The sequence below is a fragment of the Protopterus annectens genome, chromosome 1.part0 (assembly GCF_019279795.1).
Source record: "Protopterus annectens isolate FY-2018-M chromosome 1.part0, PAN1.0, whole genome shotgun sequence".
Classification (NCBI taxonomy): Eukaryota; Metazoa; Chordata; order Ceratodontiformes; family Protopteridae; genus Protopterus; species Protopterus annectens.
The window spans coordinates 545,589,187-545,611,323 of NC_056725.1; the positions used below are offsets into that span (position 1 = coordinate 545,589,187).

A 22,137-nucleotide genomic window follows, 5' to 3' on the forward strand; every position below is an offset into this window, starting at 1 on the left:
AATTGGTCTGCTAAGGGGTGGACGTATCCTACTTCTGATTCTCAGTCTAGGGGTAGATCCAGACGTGGTAGGGGCAGAGCTCAGAGTTTCTCCAGACCTAGAACATGGAGTTCACCTGCACAATCTTTGAGTGAGGGCAGGGGCCAGTCCTTTCGTAAACAGGCCCAATGACCTACTTTTTCAGCTGCCAGATCCTTCTTGCCTGGCAGCACCTTTGGGAGGACGGTTGGCACTCTTCAAGGAAAATTGGATTTTTATTACCCAGGACAAATGGGTATTGGATATCATACACCAAGGTTACAAGTTTTATTTCCATACCTTGCCTCCTTTCAAAGGCATGCCAGACATTCCTCCTCAGCAAAGACTAGAGGCTCACAAACAGATTTCTCTACTACTTCAGATAGGAGCTATACAACCGGTCCCTCTACCAGAAGTGGGCCTAGGATTTTATTCTCGCCTGTTTCTAGTACCAAAGAAAGGGAACACATGGAGACCAATTTTGGATTTATCTATCCTCAACACATATCTGGACATTCCCAAGTTCAAAATGTTGACGTTACAACAGCTTTTACCTCTGCTGGGCAAAGATCACTGGATGGTGACTCTGGATCTCAAGGAGGCTTACCTTCATATTCCTATCAGGCCCAGTTGCAGGAAGTATCTGCGTTTTGGCTGGGACTTTTCATTATCAGTTCTCTGCATTGCCCTTTGGCTTATCTACTGCCCAGAGTGTTCACGAAGGTTCTGGCTCCAGTGGTAGCTTTCTTCAGGCTAAGAGGAATACAAATCTATCCTTATTTGGACGATTGCCTGATTCTGGCTCAAGGAAAGGACGAACTTCTTCATCATTTACAGTATGTGATGGCAGTGTTAAGATGCCTAGGGTATTCTGTGAACGAAATAAAGTCCAGTCTAGTACCCTCTCAGGACATGTGCTTTCTGGGTGTGAGACTGAATACAGCATCCCAGATGGCCTTTTTGACCCCAGACAAACAAAAGAATCTTTCTCTTTATTTCCATCAATTGTCTCGTCAGTCCAGGCTGACTGCAAGGACAGTCCTTCAAGCCTTGGGGTTCATGGCATCTTGTATTCTGGTACTTCCCAATGCCAAACTGCATATGAGGAAGCTACAATGGTATCTCCAAAATGTATGGACACAACACTGCCAAGATATGGACACTGTCATTCAGATAATACCTTGCATTCAAAAGGAATTTTTGTGGTGGGCTCAGGAATGTCACCTAAACAAGGGACTCTCTGTGACCCGACCAGAGGCGAGTCAGATTCTAACGACAGATGCCTCAGACAAAGCTTGGGGAGCTCATCTAAATGGAAAATGGGTACAAGACACGTGGCCTGCCAGACTTCAACATTTACATATCAACTTGAAGGAGATGTTAGCAGTCCAATTTGCATTGATAGCTTTCAAGGATTTACTTCTTCCAGGGCAGGTGTTGATTCAAACAGACAACACAACTGTCATGTGGTACATCAACAAGCAAGGGGGACACATTCTTACCCTCTATGCAGACAAGCAATGATTTTGTGGGAGACTGCTCTCAGTTTGCAGCTAAATCTTCAGGCAAGGTTTCTGCCAGGAGCACAGAACTCCTTAGCAGATGTGTTGAGCAGACAAATCATGGATCCCCACGAGTGGAAATTGGATCCTCATGTATTTCAGAAATTGACAGTGTTATGGGGACTCCAGACATAGATCTGTTCGCTTCCCACTAAATTACCAGTTGCCAAAGTTTTGCACAAAAGGTTTCATCCCACAGCTTGGAAAGTGGATGCTCTCTCATTCAATTGGAGCAATCTTCACGTGTATGCCTTTCCACCACTGCCTCTCCTCCCAAAGGTACTCCTGAAGGTCAGACAGGACAAGCCAACCATGATTTTAATAGCTCCGGATTGGCCTCGACAGCACTGGTACCCATTACCGAGAAGTCTGGTACGGGAGCCTCCATGGCCTTTGCCTTCGATTCCACACCTGCTGTCTCAGGAGAACAGTCATTTACTCAATGTCAAACTTCACTCTCTGCATCTGACAGCCTGGCATATTCTGTTTTAAACCCTGGAGGGTCTCAGCTTCCACAACAAGTTTTGAATGTTATTTTGGAGGCCAGAAGGCCTAGTACAAGGAAAGTTTACGAGATAAATGGAGGAGATTTTTAATTTGGAGTACAGCAAAGGACTTTGATGTTTCTAAACCTAATTTGAGTGTTGCTCTTCAATACCTTACTGAGTTATTGGACAAAGGTTTGTCCTTCTCCTCTATAAAGGTTCATGCTGCAGCAATTTCTGCTCACTATGACTGTGACCCACCATTATTTTCTCATCCTTTGTTTAAGCAATTCCTTAGAGGGGCAAAGAATATAAGACCCCCACATAGAGCTCCTACTCCTGCTTGGGATCTCAATTTTGTGTTGGAGAAACTCACTCTACAACCTTTTGAGCCTGCAGCTACTGCCGAGTTGAAATATTTATCATGGAAGACTGCTTTTTGTTGGCCATTACCTCTGCAGAAGGGTTTCTGAATTACAGGCCCTTATGGCGGTTGAGCCTTTCTTAATTTTCCACAAGGATAGGGTGTCTTTGCGTACTAACCCTTCCTTTATGCCTAAAGTGGTTTCTAGTGTGGCTTTAAACCAAACTATTCATTTGCCTACTTTTTATGCAAACCCCCAAAATAAAGGGGAGAAGATTTTGCACACTTTGGATATACACAGACAGTTGCGATATTATTTGAGCAGAACTAAAGGGTTCAGGCAGTCTCAGCAGTTGTTTGTTTCATTTGCTTTGGGTTCTCAGGGCAAACCTGTTTCAAAACAAACTATTTCTAAGTGGATTGGTTTTTGTATTGCTTTTTGTTATTCCCATCATGGTAAGGAGATTCCAGCTGGGATTAGGCCTCATTCCACTAGGGCTACTGCCACTTCTACAGCTTTTTAAGGGGGGTGGCTATTAAAGATATTTTGGAGGCAGCTACTTGGAGTTCAGTGCATACTTTCTCTAAGCATTACCACCTTCCACTTTACTCTAAATCTAGGGCTGGTTTTACCACTGCAATTTTACAGGGCATTTTGGCAGCTCCTAATGCTTTATAGTTTTGCCATCCTCCCTTACCTCTGCTTTGGGATTCTACCCATATGTAAGGACTGCAGCAATGTGAGATGAAGAACATAGTACAGTTTTGTACCTACCATAAATGTAGATGTTCGAAGAGCCACATTGCTGCAGTCCAATTTACCCTCCCTCCTTCCCCTCTGTAGTTAGAGGTGGTTGTGTGGTCTGGGTTGTAAATATTGTAAATATAGTTAGTGCAGGGGTGGTTGGTTGTTCTTTGCTGTTTTTTGGCTTTGGCCTTTCTTTTTAGGGCCTTCTGACATCTGGGGCAAGAAAAGACTGAGGAAATGACGTCGGTCATGCGCTTTTGTACACTGACGTCCTGATGTCAGTTTTAAGCGCCTTGACCGACGTCAGCCTAATACTTTGGTATTCGGGCCGACCGAGGACAGCGGACTACCCATATGTAAGGACTGCAGCAATGTGGATCTTCGAACATCTACATTTATGGTAGGTACAAAACTGTACTTTTTCCCTGGACAAAGGACACAAAATAAGTTAGGATAAGCACTAGTTATTTTCTTGCAGTAGACACCCGTATAATGCACCCACTTGTGTTACAGAAAGGGTCCTCATCTCAAAAGTGAGAAAGTACATAGGAGGCTTATCTTTTCTGTGAACCATTATGGCACCCTTTGTAGTGTTTTCAGACATCCAGGTGTTGTGCCTCTTTCATTGCCCTTTGTCAGTGCTGCAGCATTGATAAACATATGGTACCTAATCATGGCAATGAAAGTTTGGAGCAGTTGATGAATGCCAGGCATCCATTGACTGCCAACATTTTATGTAGGCTGTGAGGAGGGAGTAATCATAACTGATGTCTGTCAGGAGACACCATTTACTTGTACACCCGCTGCCTTGACTTTTAGCAAGCATGTGCAAATAAGAATGCTTTCTTTGTAGTATTATTGCACACTGGAACTTTCTTTCAGTACTGACTGGCTGCTCATATGCTTCTATGAAGTTGTGGGCTTTGTGTGGCTGCCTGATTCACCCCTGTTGTAATCAGCCTTAGCTGCTATTGGTTACTTTGGATAGTATGAGGAAAAAAGAGACATACTGTAATATACTGTAGCCAAGCTTAATGTGGAGATACAGGTTATCTCCAGCATATTAGCCATCTTAAATTATTGATTTATATATTCTGTTAATATTCCTTATACTGTTCTACATTATTTTTTCAGGAGAGTGTTTCTTTATTGGTTACATTTAAGATTGGTCTGCTGTTCCCTTTGGTTCCTGTTCTGCATGTAGAAATGCTTGTTGAGAGTACAGTTGCTGAAATGTTAGCAGTTTCGTTACTGGTTGCTTAATGTGTGACAATTTGTTCTTAAGTGTAGCTTGAAAGACCACCAGTGAGAATGTCCACATGCTGTTCTTAATGGTTTTATGGTAGTCCATTCCTTTCCTTCACAGCTTGATCCTGTGGACAGTCAAATGGAACATTGTGTCCTATTCGTATTCTGCAGTATTCATCACATTAGGGAGTCCGGCTCTGGCTGACTAGTATGTCCAACCAGTATACAAAAGTCTACATGCTACTGCGAGGTACGTGTGATGCCGCACATCATCCCATGTATGTCCGTCATAAAGAGATTTGGGGTATAAAGCGGATGTCAGCACATCCCAACCTCAGAACTTTTCTGCCACCTGTTAAATCACCTGCTGCCAACGTTCGTTCGCCAGATTGGTTGTGTACCTAGGTTCGGATAAGTGCCCCATTGGGTTTTTTTTCTTTCTTAATTCTTGCTGCTACTGTTGGTTTGTTGGGTGATTTCTTGTCTGGTAGGAAGAGCAAGTGTCATTGTGGAAGGCAGATCCCACATAAAGATGCCCACGATCTCTGCTTGTTCTGACTAGGCCCAGACCACGATCACACTGCTTGCGCTATTTGTCAGTCGTTCGTCCCCAAAACTCTTGGGAGCTGTTTAGCTTCGCTTAAACACTAGAGAACCAAAGTCTTAAGCGCCTGGCACGGAAGATGGAGGTGACGTTAGGTCATTCGGACGAGCCCCAAGCTAAAAAGGCCAAGAAACCTTGGCCTGTTCTTCCAGCTGCACCTTCTCTTCCGGGTGTTTCTCCTCAGGCTGATGTAGGCCCGGAGGCCATTCCGGAGGTGGTGGATGTCCCTTCAGTGGGTACCATAGTGGAAACCCTGAAGGAGTCTACCAGCACGTCCGCAAGGGAAGTGCGGAGGTCCAACTTGAGTGAAAAGAGGGAACCACTGCTTATGATATATGAAGGTCCATGAGGCTTCACCCAAATTACTGTGCATGAGCATGTGCTTACTGACATAGTGGAACGTAGGCCAATGTCTGGCCCTTCCACCTTCCATCACATGGAAGCCTCTAAAAAGAAAAAGTTTAAAACTAAGCATGTTGCCCGTGCTCCAAAGAGCAAGCTGCTGATCGGCAAGTTTTCTCACAAACCCTTTTCAGTGCTTTTGTGACCTTCACCAGTCCTCACCTTCCTCTGTCCCTGTACAGGCTTTCTCTCCTTCCACCGCTTTTAAGAGGACAGCTGTAGATACCTCTTTGGATGAGAGGAATCTTCAGGGGATGAGTCCGCCTACTCCACCCAAATTGGTTCCCACCTGGGGTATGCCTCCACAGAAGAGGAATCTAATGGTACAGATTTCCCCTGGGGAGGATATTTCATTCGGAGAGATTATCCAGAAAATGAAAGACTTTTTTTCAAGTGGGACTGTTCTTAATTCTCAGATATACAAAAGAGGTATTATGACCTCTTAGAAATGGATTCTCCATCCTCCAGTTCTGTCTTCTTTCCTGGATGCTTTTACAGCTGCATCCAAATGCCAAGACTCCCAGCCCCTGCTTCCAAGCATCTGGACAAGTTCTACAAGGTGTCTGAGGACTCCAAATACCTGTTCAAAGCTCCATCTGCAGATCCAGCTACCATTTCAGTTTCAGCTAATAAGGCTTTCAAATTACTATATTCCACCACCTTTACTGCCCTCTGATAGAGAGAGCAAAGTTATGGAGAGACTGGGGAAAACAGTTTACACCCCTGCCACTCTAGTCTTGCTGGCAATTAATTACCAGAGCCACATGGCCAAATATTCCCTGACTGTCCTGCCAAGGCAAAACTGGCAGCCATCTTCAGTTCCTCTGCCCAGGTAACTAAGCACTTCATAAAGTGCTGTTACGATGCTGCAGATGCCTCAGTTAAGACAGCGGCCTCTTGGTCAATCCTAATAAGATATTCTTGGCTGAGGGTACAACCCTTACCTGATGACTTGAAGGCCAAATTAATGGATTGCTGCCCTTGATAATAAAACCTTATTTTGCAGCTCGGCTGCAGACATATTCAAATCTTTACAGGAAAAAAGGTAAGGAGGTACAGGACCTTTAGCATATCCTTGTTTCTCTTGTCCCCAGGTTCCAAAGGAACTATCCAGCAAAGCCAGGCTTTGTTAGGAAACCTGTCATGCCTACTTCCTCTAAAAGTTGAGGCACTGTTCCGCACTACCTACTTCCAGAGCATATTACCCCCCTTTAATCCCTGACTGCCAGGGACTTCCTATGCCTCCTGGGGTTCATGGCATCTGCAATCCCCATGCTCCCATTGGTCAAGTTGCACATGAACATTCAGTGGGTCCTAAAGACAGGCTGGATGCGGCACTCCAACCCTCTGGATTTCACGATTCCACTCATACCTTGCATAAAAAAAGGAGTTGGATTGGTAGATCCTGCAGGTGACCACAAATCCTGGTCTCCCACTTCAGCCACCCTTTCCCACTCAAGAGTTATACACAGATACCTCAGACACAGGATGGAGTGCAACCCTACAATCTTGGAGAGTCAAGGATGTTTGGACTCCAAAACAGACAAAGGAACATAATCTGCCCTACAGATCTTCAAACCCAGGCTAACTCCAGGGGTGCTGAGGTGGTTCACAGGCGACACCTCTGTCCTTTGGCACTTCAACAAGCAAGGGGGAACAAAGTCTTACCTCCTGTGCAGACTAGTATTACATGCATGGGAATTAGCCTTACAAAGTCAAGTTTCCCTTCAAGCAGTTTACCTCCCCTCAGCTCAGAATGTGATGGCAGACTCATTAAGTAGGTCCATGACCAAGTCCCATGAATCTCTGTTACACAGGGATGTGTGACCTGATCCATTATTGGGGTATGCCTCAGGTAGATCTTTTTGCCTCCGCCATGAACAGACAACTTCCAAAATCTTGTGCCAGGGTTCCACACCCCTTGGCTTGGAAGGTGGATGCTGTGTCATTCTCTTGGAAAGGGGATGTTTCTGTATGCATTCCCCCTTGTCTCTCCTCCAAAAGGTCCTATTGAAGATTCAGCAGGATCAACCAAAAAGTCTTGCTGGTGACTCCCTTTTGGCCAAGGCAGTAGTGGTTCTCCCTTCTTCTGCACTTAGCGCGGGACAATCATCACAAGTTACCCCACAAGATGGATCTACTCACATAGGAGAAAAGAACCTTAATACATCCACAGCTGTCAACCCTGTACCTGGCTCTGTGGGTGATAGGGTTTTAATTCCCTTTAAGCACCTATTTTCAGAGGACGTGCTTCAAGTTCTGCAGGAGGCCAGAAAACCCACTACTAGATAATCCCATGTTTCCAAATGGAAAATGTTTTTCATCTGGTATTGCAAGAAGGACCTGCAGCCACTGTCTGTGGATGTCCTGGTGGTTTTGTCCTATCTCTGTGAACTGGTGAAGGGTGGGCTCGCCTATTCTTCAGTGAAGGCTCACCTTTTAGCCATCTCGGCTTGTCCGCCTAAGTCTCCTCCTTTAGCCTTTAGGTTAGAGGTTAAACTGTTCCTTAAAGGAGTCCTTCATATTAGACCTCCCAGAAAACCAGTCCCTTCTCCTTGGGATCTCAATTTTGTGCTAGAGAAGCTTACATTGACACGTTTTGAGCCAGCAAGCTCCTCCTCCCTGCAGCATTGCACATGGAAAACAGTTCTGCTTGTGACCATTACCTCTGCCCGAAGGGTGTCTGAATTGGAAGATCTGATGTCTAATTCCCCCTTCACGGTCTTCAACAGAGACAGGGTATCCTTGCGTATCAACCCTTCCCAACCCTTCCTTTATGCCCAAGGTAGGCAATGAATTACTCCTTAATCAGTCTATTAACCTTCCCACTTTTTTTTCCTTCTCCTCAATCTTCAAGTGAGAGAATTTTGCACACCTTGGATGAGCACAGGCAACTCGGATATTACCTTGATAAAACCAAACTTATCCATAAATCTGAGCACCTGTTTGTGTCTGTACCACCGAAGGGCCCTATGTCAACCGGTTTCCAAGTAAACCATCTCTTCCTAAATTTCTAAAGCTGTCGTTTTTTGTTATTCAGCTAATGGTAACAGCCTTTCTTCCCTAGTGAGGCCACACTCTACTAGGGCAGTATCCTCCTCTAGGGCTTTCTTTAAAGGCTTAGACACTTGCTGTATCATGGAGGCGACTACCTGGTCCTCTGTTCATACCTTCACTAAACATTTTAAACTTGTCATCTCCAGGTCCAGGGCTGGTTTTGCCAGAGCTATTCTACATGGAATTGTAGAAAAAGCCTCTACTCCTCTTCCCCAGAATCCTTCCCAAGCACGAGGTTTGACAGTCTCCCTAAAGTGATGAATACTACAGCATATGAATAGAAGGACATAGAATAGTTGTGTAAAATCTTACCATAACCATAGATGTCCTTCTCTTCTATATGCTGCAGTATTGGTTGCCCGCTTCCCTGCCCTGATGCTTGCCTCTTTTTCCTGGTGATATGTTTCTCTCCTAGGCTCAGACTGTAGCTTGGTGGCATTCAATTCGGAGGTTGGTGTGTGCTGATGTCCGCTTTATACCAGATGTCTCTTTATGACTGACGTACACAGGATGATGTGTGGTGTCACGCATACCATGCAGTAATATGTAGGCTTTTGTATATCGGCCGGCCAGATGAGTCAGCTGGAGGCAGACTCCCTAATGTGATGTATACTGCAGCATATAGAAGAGAAGGACATCTATGGTTATAGTAAGATTTTTACACAACTATTCTTTTCATGAAAATTCATGTTGCATGGTATATTGGTGTACGGTTTACCTGAAGAGGAATTTGTTAATTTTCTTAATTTTTTTTCAGTCATTTAGTACTTTACATATGATGTACCATGAAGCAACAGCCTGCCATGTAACTGGAGATCTGGTGGAACTTCTGTCAATATTCCTTTCTGTTCTGAAATCAACACGTCCATATCTACAAAGGAAAGGTTTGTGTAGAATGCTGCTATACTTAAACAATTGCCATATGATATAATTTTTTTTTTTTTGGTAAGAAAAAAATGTGCATTTGAGATCTGTACACTTGCTGAAGGAATTTGCACATTTTCAGTGACATTTGCTTATTGCTGATTTATCAGGTGATTGAAAGGCTTTTGCTTGAGCCACTGATGATCTTGGTTCAACTACTGGCCCAAGTGCCAGAAGGCTATTGAGGAAAATTGAGCAACCACTGTTCCATGTCTCTGTCTGTCTTAAGGGAACATTGAAGCTTTTGCACTGCTTAGTAACTCCCTGATGGAAGCCAGGGAGCCAGAGGCAGGCAAGTACAGTAGGCAGTAATGAAGGCCATATGTAGTGGGAAATGCAGGTGAAAGCATGGGCTCACATTGACATCACTTCACATCTCAGAGAGAGTCTGTAGATTGAGATTTTAAAAAAAATATTGTGGTGCTCAGGACACCCTTCCCCATCCAGCTGTACACCATTAAGGAAACAAATGGGCATGTTTTGCATGGTGAAGGTTCCCAAGAATTCCTGACATAACTGGAGGAGGAAAAGAAATGAAACATAAAAGCACTGCTGCAGATGTTTCTAATGTTCCTTCTTTGTAGTATGGAATATACTTCCTAGACGTTCATCATATTGATCACTGTTGCAGCAGCCTTAGTCATATGGGTTATGGCCTGTCAAGGCTATAACAGCCAGCCAGCTTCCACAGTTTCAGGACACCTAAACTGTCAGTCAGCTCAAGCTGAGCTGACTAAAAGGCAAGTTTGGGTGCCAAGCCCTTCAGAGCTTTACTGCCGCCAAAGAGTATGCCTCTCTGAAGCTTTTAAGAATAGACTTTCAACATGTGCTGTTTCTTTGGCATGCAGATAAGTTCCCTTTAGGAGAAAACCTGCCATTTAATAAATTTTGTTTATTAGTGTAACTTTCCTGTTCAGTAAAGATGTCTTTCCATTTCACTGTTGCAGTACTCATAACATTAGGGATTCCCTTTCTAGGGCAGCCCATTGTCCGGCCAGTACACCAAAGCCTTAGATTGCTTAAGGTATACCGTAAGTCACACGTATGCTCCTTGTGTAGCGTAGGGCATAAAGGTGATGTTTGGATGCATCATCCTCTGAACTTCTTTGTCACCAGTCCAAACACCATCTCTTGATCGTCTGTTTGAATGCCTACTTTCTGTTGCTGGTTTCATGAGCCGAACCTTTACAGATAAGTGCCCTGTTGGGGTTCCGTTTTTACTTGTCATTTTGTTGCTTGTGGGTTTCATGTCATCCAAGAAGGGTAAATGCTAGTGTGGGAGATAAATTCTCCGTAAAGACTGCCATGAACAGTGTCTGTTTTGCCTTGTCACTTCACACAGCCATACGTCCTGTTCCGTTTGCCACTCTTTTGTACCTAAAACTTTGCATAGTAGACTTTCTTGTTCTCTGGTGCTGTATCTTGAGAATCAGTGACTTAAACTTCTTGCAAAAGATGTGATGGAGGGTACTTCCTGCCCTGAGGGTCAACCATTAGGGAAGAAGGCGGCCAAGAAGCCTAGACCAGAATCTTCTATTGTTCATCCTCTGCCAGATGTTTCTCCAGAGATCAGTGAATGCCCTGGGGTTTGTCTGGCTTTGTTGTCTGATTCCTCTGCTGTGACTGTTTTGGAGGCTGGTAGGGATCTTGCTTTATGGACATCCGAGGAGGCTTTACAGACATCCTGTTTTGGATGTTCAGGTGGAACCACTGTTGATAGTTTCCGAGGGGCCTAGGAGTGTTCCTCAGGTTTTAGTCAAAGAAAACGTTCGTACTACTACTATTGAATGCAGTCCTGTGCCAGAGCCTTCTAAGTTTTATAAGGCATTTGTCCCATTAAAGAAAAAACAAAAAAATAAGCATGTTTCTCCTGCCTCTAAGAATCCACAGCTTGAGTGGCAGGTCTTCACTCAGGGTTTGTTTAGTGCTTTGATGGCATTCAAACCTCCTCAGGGTGTTTCTCTTCCAGCTCCCCCTTGGTCCTCTACTCCCCTTAAAAGACCCAGGGAACAGGATTCCTCTGAGGAGGAAGTAGATTCTGATGCAGAATCCCTTCCTTACTCTTCTCAAATTCCTTCTCTTTTGGACTATGGGTCAGAGGAAGAGGAATCTACCAGTGCTGATAATCCCTTTGAAGAGATTTCTTTTGGAGACACAATCTCCAGGATGATGGAGTTCTTTAAATGGGATTGTACTCCGGTCTCTGGCATTCATAATTGGTACTATGAGTTGTTGCAGATGGAATCTCCTAATCCTTCTGCTGTTCCTTCTGTTTTGGCTGCTTTGTTGGATGCATTTTTTAATGTCTTGGATGCATTTTTCAATGTCTCTAAAGCTCCAGATTCTCAGCCCCTTACTCCCAAGAACCAGATAGGTTTTATAGGGTGCCTGAGGACTGTAAATTTTTGTACAAGTGTCCTGCTGCTGACCCTCAATGGTGTCTGTAGCCCCTGACAAGCCCTCTCAACTGCTTAATTCACCCAAGTTACTGCCCTCTGATAAAGATAGCAGAACCATGGTAAGGCTAAGTAAGAAGGTTTATACCTTGGCTTGTAAGACTGTTAATTATCAGACTCTTATGACCAGGTACATGATGTTGGCTGTCCTCTCCTCTCCCATGCTTGTCAGGTTATATCTGATCTTTCAGACTCTGAGGGTAAAACTTATGTTCTTTCCCTGTTAGAGACTTCCTCCTAGGTGGCTTGTCATTCCATCAAGTGTAGTTATGATGCAGCAGGTGCTTCTTCTAGGGCTATTGCTTTTGGGTCAGTGAAGAGGATCTATTCTTGGCTTCAGCATCAACCTTTGCCTGATGATATCAAGGCTAAGTTGATGGATGCCCCTCTTAATAAACAGTTTGGACTACAGAACATTATCTCGCCTTCATTCGTACATATGGGTTCGGAGCCGATCCTCTGCTCCGACTCGGCCGATTACAAAGCTCGAAGTCTCTCAGTTGGCTCGTGGCAAGGTAGGTGTCCCATAGTGCACTAGTAAGAATCCCCAGATCTCGTTTGCCGCGTCTACAAGTTCAGAAGTGCTCTCTTTCTTGGCCGTGGCTAAGTTGGATGTTTCTTCATTATTATTGTTCATAGTGATATTTTTGTCATAATAATATTAGCTTAGTTTATATAGCTTAGTCGTAGTTATTATAGATAGGAATAGTAGTGTGTTTTTTCAATTTGTGAAGTTGTTATTGAGAACTTGTTGGCCGTTGCTTCCGCAGGCCCATTTTGTTCCCTGAGTGGTATCCCTTTCTTGTGTGCTAGTTTTTGCTATATTTAATCTTCTTAGTGCAGGTCCATGTTTGGGTTAGGACCTATTCTAATATTGTATTTTTCACTAGAATAGTACTATAATTGATAGCTGTGTCCAGTGTCTTTACTAATTCTTATTAGCTAGTAATTAGCATGTTGAATTTTTGCAATTTTTTGGTAGCTTTTTTCTTGACTTGGCTTCTCCTCTGTTTACGGCTAGGTCCGTTTAAGTTAGAGGACCTAGTTCTCCATTAACCTTTTCTGGTGTTGTTTCCTCAGCAGGGCTAGGCCCATTTAAGTTAGAAGACCTAGTCCTCTGTTGTTTTTCCTCGTGTGCAGTATTCTTACAGGGCTAGGCCCGTTTAAGTTAGAGGACCTTGTCCTCTCTTTCTGCCTTTCCCTTGTGTTTCTGTTTGAGTAAACATGTCTAAGGAGTCTAGGAATCATAAACCTTCAGGTTTTAAAATGTATCTCTAATGCTCCCAAAAAATGTCAATAACTGACGGACATAGTAATTGTGTTTACTGTCTTGGTGCCATACATCTTCAGGAAACATGTTCTTTCTGTCACTCTTTCATTTCTTGAGTTCTCCAGGAAAGGAAGAACAAACTGATCCTGATAGTTCTCCTTAAGCCTTCCTTTAAGGAGGATTTAGCCAGCTCTTCATCCTCACATTCCAGATCTCCTCCTCCAAAAAAAGAGAAGGTCAAGTCAGCCAAGAAACATTCTCCCACACCGACTATTTTATCTGGACCTCTTCAGAAAATGTCAGAATTGGACAAACCTTCTACCTCTTTGGCTCCACTGTCCTCTGAGCCGGTCGAGGTTATCGATATCGACATTCCAGTGTCGGCCCCATATTTTTCGGAGTCGACTACTGAACATTTACCTCGGAGTCGGTCTAGGGATTTATTGCCGGTCTCCCCAACTCGCAGATCTCCCATTTTGTAGAGTTCTAGGTCACCTACCTTATCTTCCAGATCCTCCAAGAGTCTTTCTGAAGAGAGTAGCACTTAGAATCTTGAAGTCATTGGCGCTAGCTAATTTGTTGCCAGCTCTGACCCATTCAGCTCCAGAGCCGTCTAAGGCCATACTCCCTTTTGCCGTTCCTCCTCCAAGTCATGTTGGTCCTTCGGAGCCAGAGCTATCAGTGCCACTTGTGGAAACCTCGGTTCCAGCACCTCTTTTGTCTGTCTCAGAGCTGAGTTCCACTCTGACACCTTCGGTTCCGTCCTTGGTGTCTCTGAGCTGAAGCTCACCAGTCGGCCCCGACAGGGACGCTTGGACCCTTACTTCTTCGGTTCTGATCCTACCTCTCGGTGCGTCGGCTAGGCTGAGCTCAGATCCTACATCCATCTCGGAGCCGATTGCTTTGGAGCTGAGGGCTACTTCCGTTTCCTAGGAACCGGGACTGTCCTCGGAGCCAGAGAGATCTGCATTCGAGATGATGAGGAGGGTGCTGTCTAGGTCTTCAGCTCCGCACAAGGGTATCGATGCTCTTCCCACTCATGCCCCGACCTCTGTCTCAGCACCATCTCTCTCTCTCTCTTGGCAGCAGAGACCCGCAGCCTCAGGAGCCCCCATTGGGTGGCCCCCAGTCTTCCGAGACCTCCCTAGAGTACCCTTCTGAGGAGCCCCCTCGGAAGAGAACTTGCAAGAGGAAGCATGTAGACTCCCCTGATGAGACCGTCACCTCTGACACTGACCTCGAGGAGTCAGAAGGGTCCCCTAGGTCGTCCTCTGATGATATCTCCTTTGTAGATATCTTAAGAGATCCTGAAACAGAGAGGCGGCTGGCCCACTATCACCCCTTCTGATGAGGAGTCAGTATACCCGAAGGTTTTCGGGTCTCTACCTTCAGCCTATTGGGTGTCTCCACCTTTCGATGAGCTCTTGGACCTAGTTAGTCGAAAGGTGTGAGGAAACTCCTGATGCCATGGAACCAGTCCCCAGAAGGCCCCAAAGAGAAAGACTTTCTAACTAAAGGTGTGCCTGTAGATGCCATGGTGGTGGTGGCGGCAGCCGCAAAGAAAGAACTATCGGAGACTTCTTCATCTGTCCATCCTCTGAACAGGGAGTCTCGAACGATGGATAGATACGGGAAGCATATCTTCTCTTCAGCGGCATTTACACTCAGATCTCTGAATTACCTCACCCATTTTACTAGGCTTCAAAGAGATCTCCTAAAGGAGCTAGGAGATACTCTCCAAGGTACATTAGCTGAAGGAGTCCCTGAGAAGATTACTGCTCATTTGTCCACCTTAAACTCCATTGTTAACTCCTCCATGAGGCTGATATCCTATGCAGCAGATGGAGCGAGTAGGGCAGCGGGTTCAGGAGTTTCCCTTAGGAGACACTCTTGGATGCATTTATGTAACTTTGCAGAGCCCTTGAAATCTACTTTTACCAACGCCCCCTTTGACGGTTCCTCTCTGTTTGGACTAAAGGTAAAAGATACACTCACCAGGTGCGAGCAGGAAGGGAAAACTCTCTCTGCCATGGGAGTACGTTTTTCAGTCCCTTCTAGACCATACTCTAAAGATCAGAGAGGCGTGAAAATGTGGTTCAAGAAATCTGAGAGATTTTTCCCGGACGCACAGGGTGATTCCTCCTTTAGAGGCAGAGGAGGAGGAAGTAATGGTAGACATTGCCCTAGGGGCAGGGGGGCCCGCAAAACCAGGGTGGCCGCAATTCTTTTCGTGGATGTCCCTATCGGCACTCCTGAAGTGGGACCCGACTGCGCTTCTCTGGAGCCAGTTGGGGGTCGCTTATCTTTGTATCCAGAAGCCTGGCACGACATCAACCAGGACAAGTGGGTACAAAGAATAATTACCAGAGGATACTCCATACCCTTCTCTTTCCCACCCCATACCACCAAGAAAATCCCAGATGTTCCACCCACTCACAGGGATCACGCAACCATAGAAGTTCAAAAGTTGCTTCAAAAGAGAGTCATCCAAACCGTCCCCGCAGACCAGATAGGATTCAGAGCTTGCTCCAGATTCTTTTTAGTGCCAAAACGAACAGGGGACTGGAGGCCCATTTTGGACCTCCGCAAATGAAACGAATCAGTGAAGAAGTCCAAGTTCCGAATGGTAACACTGCAGTCTATACTCCCTCTGTTAGGGAAAGACAATTGGATGTGCTCCATAGACCTCCAAGATGCGTACTACCACATAAAAATGGACAGAGCATCAAGGAGTCATTTACGCTTCCGGCTGGGAGCCAGTCATTACCAATTTCTTGCTCTGCCCTTTGGTCTCACCACAGCCCCCCAGGGTGTTCACCTAATGCATGGCGGTAGTGACAGCTCACTTGAGACGTCTTGGATTCCAAGTGTTTCCGTATCTGGACAATGGGCTCCTGACCGTCACCACCAGGCACCTACTTCTACAAGCCAGGGATTCAACCATCCAGATCTGCACTCAGGTAGGGATTAGGATAAGTTGGGAAAAGTCTGCCTTGTTGCCCTGTCAGTATATGACTTTTATAGGCGCAGAAATAGACACAGTCGCCATGATGGCTCATCTTCCTGTAGACAGAATACAAACTCGGAGACAACAGATATACAGTCTACTTCCTCAACAAAGAGTCAAAGCCAAGACAGTGCTGCACCTTTTAGGAACCATGGCCTCTACTATAACTCTAGTTCCACTAGCCAGACTACATATGAGAATCCTTCAATGGCTACTCTTTTCCCAGTGGTCTCTTCAACAACTGCCCCTGTCTCATCCTAGTCTGATAACAGAATCTTGCAAAAAAGGACCTTCGCTGGTGGATTCAGCCCGCTCGACTAACGATAGGAACACCTTTCATTCCTCACCAACCCATTGCTACTGTGACCACGGATGCCTCCCAGATAGGGTGTGGAGGCGTTATCTAGGCAGGACTGTCCAAGGCACATGGCAAGATCAGAAGGTTTACTTGCATATCAGTGTCCTAGAGATGAGAGCAGTGCTACTAGCGTTGCAAGCACTTCATGACTTTCTTCTTCTAGGGACAATAGCAATCCAATCAGACAATATGTCAGTGGTATGGTATATAAACAAAGAGGAACCAGATCCTACCCCCTATGTCGAGAGGATCTTTGTGTTAGGCAGTGGGCGATTTCTTCCCAACACTTTCTAGTTGCAACGCATATCCTGAGAACAACCAATGAGATAGCCGACAAGCTCAGCAGGGCAATCTTGATGCCTCACCAGTGGTCCCTGAATCAGAAAGTCACGGAACAGATTTTTCGCAAATGGGGACATCCTTGCTGCGATCTGTTTGCCAGTTCAGTCAACGCCGAATGCAGAAGCTACTTCTCCCATATAACCCCCCCCCCCCCAGGGGAGACACAGAGAGACGCACTTGTTCACAACTGGCTCCCGGGACTTGTTTATGCATTCCCTCCCTTTCCACTGATATCGAAAGGGATCCAGAAAGCAAAGACCTTGGGAAGCAGAATGATTCTTATCACTCCTTACTGGCCTCGTCAGATTTGGTTCCCCTTTCTCGGGCCTCACCTTCTGAACAATCCATGGACTCTGGACCCAGTACCAGACCTTCTGACACACGTCAGGCACTTTCCACCCCAGCCTCCACACCCTCAACTTGACAGCATGGCTACTCCATTTCCATCCCTAGTCAGGCTTCATGATTTCTCACCTGCAGTTACTCCTATACTCGCGTCTTCCCACAGGATTTAGACGGTGCCTTTGCTGGCATCCCTGCCTCCTCCCAAGGCCTTGATCCTCATCTCCATCTTTCAAACTCTTCTTCCTCTGATTTCTATTACAGCTAGGGAGTTTCTGAGAGCTCTGGGTTTCCTGGAATCCACCACCCCTATGCTCCTCTGGCTAAACTTCACATGAAGTTTCAGTGGTTCTTGAAGTCATTTTGGCTTCAGCATGCTCATCCTCTAGAATTTGCAGTTCCTCTTCCACCTTGTGTCATGGAGGAACTCCACTGGTGGATCCAGCAGTTGTCCTTCAGTCCAGGGCTCACTTTTAATCCGCCTCTTCCCTCTCAGGAGTTGTTCACAGGAGCTTCAGACATGGGATGGGGAGCAGCTTTTGGCTTCTTAAAGGTGAAGGGGGTCTGGTCTCCTCTTCAACAGAAGGAGCATATCAGTGTCAAAGAGATGAGAGCCCTTCTGCTGGCTCTTCATCCTCTTTTCTCCCCAGGACCTCTCAAGATGTTTACAGACACCACCACAGTGATGTGGTATGTAAACAAACAGGGGGATCAAGATCTTATCTTCTTTGCCAGTTGGCATTGGAGGTATGGGATCTTGCTGTATGGTATTTAGTGACTCTTCAGGCAGTTTACATTCCCTCAGGTCAAAATATTGTGGCAGACACTCTGAGCAAGTCCTTAACTCAATCCCATGAATGGATGTTTCACATAGATGCGTTTCTGGACATTTTCCACCAGATGGGTACTCCTCAAATAGATTTATTTGCCTCCCCTCTGAACAGACAACTTTCTCTATTTTGTGACAGGGTTCCAGGTCCTCTGGTATAGAAGGTGGATGCCCTCTCTTTTTCTTGGTGGGAGGCTGGCGTAATGGTTAAGGTGTTTGCTTTACAGACATAAGGCACAGAGTTTGATTCTCACAGGGGAGTAATTGGCTAGGCTTAAAGTGGCCCACAAGGGCAGTTAGCCTAGTACTAACCTATGAACCTATGGAAGGGGATGTTTCTTTTTGCTTTCCCTCCCCTTCCCCTCATTCCAAAAGTCCTGTGCAGAATTCAGTAAGACCCCACCCCCACCCCCAAGTCTTGCTGGTGACTCGCTTGTGGCCGAGACAGCATTGATTCCCTCCTCTTCTGCATTTAGCCAAGGGCAGTCATCACAAGTTGCCTCACAGGGTGGACCTACTCACACAAGAGATAGGATCTCTCATCCATCCCCCACCTGTCTACTCTTCAACTGAAGGACACTGTGAGTGACAGGATTTTGATTCTACATAGACACCTTTTTTCTGAGGACATGCTTAAGGTCCTACAGGAGGCCAGGAAACCCAATACTCGGAAATCCTACTTATCCAAGTGGAAGAGGTTTTCTGTTTGGTGTCTTTCTCATAACTGGATCCACTTTCTGTGGATGTTTCTTTGGTTCTCTCTCTTATATGCGTGAATTGCTCAATGCTGGGTTGGCTTATCCTTCTCTCAAGGCCCATTTATCAGCTCTTTCTGCTTGTCTCCCTCTATCTCCTCCTTTAGCTTCTAGATTTGAAGCTAAACAATTTCTTAAAGGTGTCCTTCATATTAGGCCTCCCAGGAAGCCTGTTCCTGTTTCCTGAGATCTTAATTTTATTTTGGAGAAATTGACTCGGTCTCCTTTTGAACCTGCGGCTTCAGCTTCCTTGCAACATTGTTGTTGGAAGACTGTTATTTTGTTAGCCCTTACTTTTGCCAGATGGGTGTCTGAGCTTCAAGCCCTTATGGCTTGTCCTCCTTTTTTGATGTTTCATAAGGACAGGATGTCTTTTCGTACTAATCCTTTTTTAATCCTTTTTTTATGCCCAAGGGGGTGAAAGAGTTGTCCCTTAATCAGTCTATTCATTTGCCCACTTTTTTCTCTTCTCCACAATCTGCTAGTGAGAGGGTGCTGTACGCATTGATTGTGCATAGACAATTCAGTTTTTATTTAGATAGGACTGAGACTATCAGGAAATCTGATTAGCTTTTTGATCTGAAGTAGTTAACTTCATTTGATTAGCAACCTGTGGGTATCGAATCAGAGCCGGCAGCTTTCCTAGCTATAAGATCTGAGCTCCAAGCTCCTTCCCCTACCCATAATGCCCTGTCATCTCCCTCTAACCCCCAGATCTCGTTTGCCGCGGCTTCTGTAAGCTTCTTAGAACGAGCTCCGAGTGTGGTACTGTGAGTTTAGGATTTTATATATATATATATATATATATATATATATATATATATATATATATATATATATATATATACTTTTCTGTCTAATTTTTCTCTGTCTCTGTGTGTGTGAACTCCCTTCTTATTCTGTTAGCCTTTGTGGGCGTTGAGGGATAGAAGGGCGAAGCTTATCCTTGCGGGCCTTTTGCCCCCAGATTCCACTTCATACTCTTCTTTCTCTGTGGCACTAGCTGCGGCTGCGGCTTCTCCACCTACCGCCTCCCATCCCCTGGCCGGGACTCAACCTCCCTCTTTGGACCAGGAGGAAAGGGACGGCAAAAAGAAAGAGAAGGACAGGGAGTGGGAAAAAGAGAGGCACCGTAGTCACAAGAGGCGGTCCGAGTCAGCTCCATCGAGTCCGCTGTCCAAGCAGCTTGCCTCTCCCCCTAAGGTCTCAGGGCCTTCTCCCTCCCGGCTCCGTTCTCCGTGTTTCTCCCGGGAGCCGGAGGAGGAGACCCGGTCACCTTCGAGGTCATCTAGGCGGCCTTCCCGGCCGGCCTCGGTGGCCTCGTCCAGATCAACCAGGAGTTTATCTGACGCAGACATGGACCGGATGATGCGTCGGTTTCTTCCGGCCCAGCTGCAGATGAGAGTGTGCTTGCCTCCCCCCCCCCCCTCCGGGGGGGAGCTCAACCCACCTTTTTCACCCCCATTGCTCCTTATCCAACCCGCTATCGGGGTTCAGAGCTGTCGGATCCGACTAGCTTCGGAGCCGGAGTGGTGTCTGCGCTGATAGTGTTCCCTACTTCGGCACAGACTGTACCCTTGAGTCTGTCGGATCCTTTTTCGGATCCGAGCTCTCAGGGCCGTGAGTTGAGCATCGGATCCGGAGGGGTTAGTGGGCCTTCGGCCCCGTTGAGGTCGGAGCACACTACACTTTCGGATCCGATCGGGTCACCTCCGGCGCCGATCCACACATCTGATCCAAGGGGACTGCTTTCGGATCCTAGGGAAAGCAGCTCTCCCTCGGCATTCAACGTAGTGGAGAGGGTCCTTTCGAGGGATTTGAGGCCCCAGGCTCTTGCTACAGATCCACCCTCCATTCCCTCTCAGACGGGCCTGTCTTCCATCATCCGGCCCCAGGGACAGCCTGCGCCTACATCCCAGATAGTTCCCGTTGAGGAACAGGACATTGTTGGTGAGGCCTCTTTGGACAGCCCCCCCGAGGAGGTCCCTCACAAACGAAAGTGCAAGAAGAGGCATTTGGACTCACCTGAGTCCCTCACAGAAGACACGGACTTCCCCAAGGTCACCCCCCGAAGTCGTCTCCTGTGGAGACATTATGGAAATGTTACGCATTAGAGGGGGGGTGGTCTGCCCAAAAGCCTTCCTTGGATGAGTCTGTTTCTGGAGGCGTTTGACGCAGGCCCATCTACCTCTTGGGCGTCCCCTCCTGCCAACCCCCTGGTGGACCTCATAACTACCAAGGAATGGAAGGAGCCGGACACTGTCGAGCCAATACCCAAGAGACCTGACAGGATACTCAGCCCTCACATGGACAGGACAGTTTGGAGCAAGGGTGCCCCAGTGGATGCCATGGTTGTGGCGGCTGCTACTAAAAAGGAATTAGCACAGGAGAGTTCCTCGGTGCATCCCCCAGACAAGGAGTCTTGGATGATGGACCACCTTGGAAAGCGGATGTTCGTTTCAGCGACCTTCTCTGTAAGGTCACTGAATTATATGGCACATGTAATTCAGCTCCAGTGGGACCTTATCAAAGAGTACGCTGGGTCACCCCCAGAGTCCATGTCGGCCGAGGATAAACCGACCTTCTCGGCTCGGATGGCCACTCTCAAGTCAGTTACTAATACATCTATGTGGCTTCTCTCCCATGCCACGGAGGGAGCGGCTAGATCCAGCGGAACAGGCGTTGTCTTACGCAGACAGACCTGGCTCCATCTCTGCGATTTTGTGGAACTCTTCGCGAATGCCCCTTTTGACGGTGCTATGTTTTTCGGCAAAATCGTCCGCGATACGCTTCTCCAGAGCGAGAAAGATGGGAAAACGTTGTCTGCCGTCGGGATCCGCTTCTCAGCTCCTCAGAGGTCCTTTTCTAGGAACCAAACAGGACAAAAGAAAATGTGGTTCCGGAAAGCTCAACAATCCCGTTTCGCTCCAGATCCTTCATCCTTCAGAGGCAGAGGAGGACAGGGTGGATGCCGGCCCAGACGCAGAGGGGGGCCGAAGAATTTTGGGTCGAGGGAACCTTTTTCCGATCGACCTGCGCAACAGCCCTGAGGGGTTGCCCGACTGCTCTTCTCTGGAGGCAGTCGGGAGGTGCTTCTCGAGGCACCTAGCAAATTAGGAGTCCATCACAACAGATCGCTGGGTGCTCCGAATTATATCCAGAGACTATTCAATCCCCCTTCCTAATGTACCCTCCCCGCTCAGAGAGTCTCCCATATGTTCCACCCAATCAGAGGGAGGCAGCAGCCCTCGCAATACGAGAGCTGCTAAGAAAAAGAGTCATCCAGCATGTCCCCCTCGGGCAATCCGGATCAGGCTTTGACTCCAGGTTCTTTTTGGTGCCAAAAAAGACAGGGGACTTATGACC

At 46.5% G+C, this 22,137-nt stretch overlaps 1 protein-coding gene across 1 annotated transcript in view; it reads left to right on the forward strand.

Moving 5' to 3' along the window:
* The window catches only part of USP34 (ubiquitin specific peptidase 34), a gene marked incomplete in the record, with an annotated part of 5,849,982 nt that overhangs the window by 5,438,832 nt on the left and 389,013 nt on the right, over positions 1–22,137 (forward strand). Inside the window, 1 exon segment of the mRNA XM_044061224.1 lies at positions 9,246–9,372. Coding sequence (XP_043917159.1) covers positions 9,246–9,372 — 127 coding nt within the window.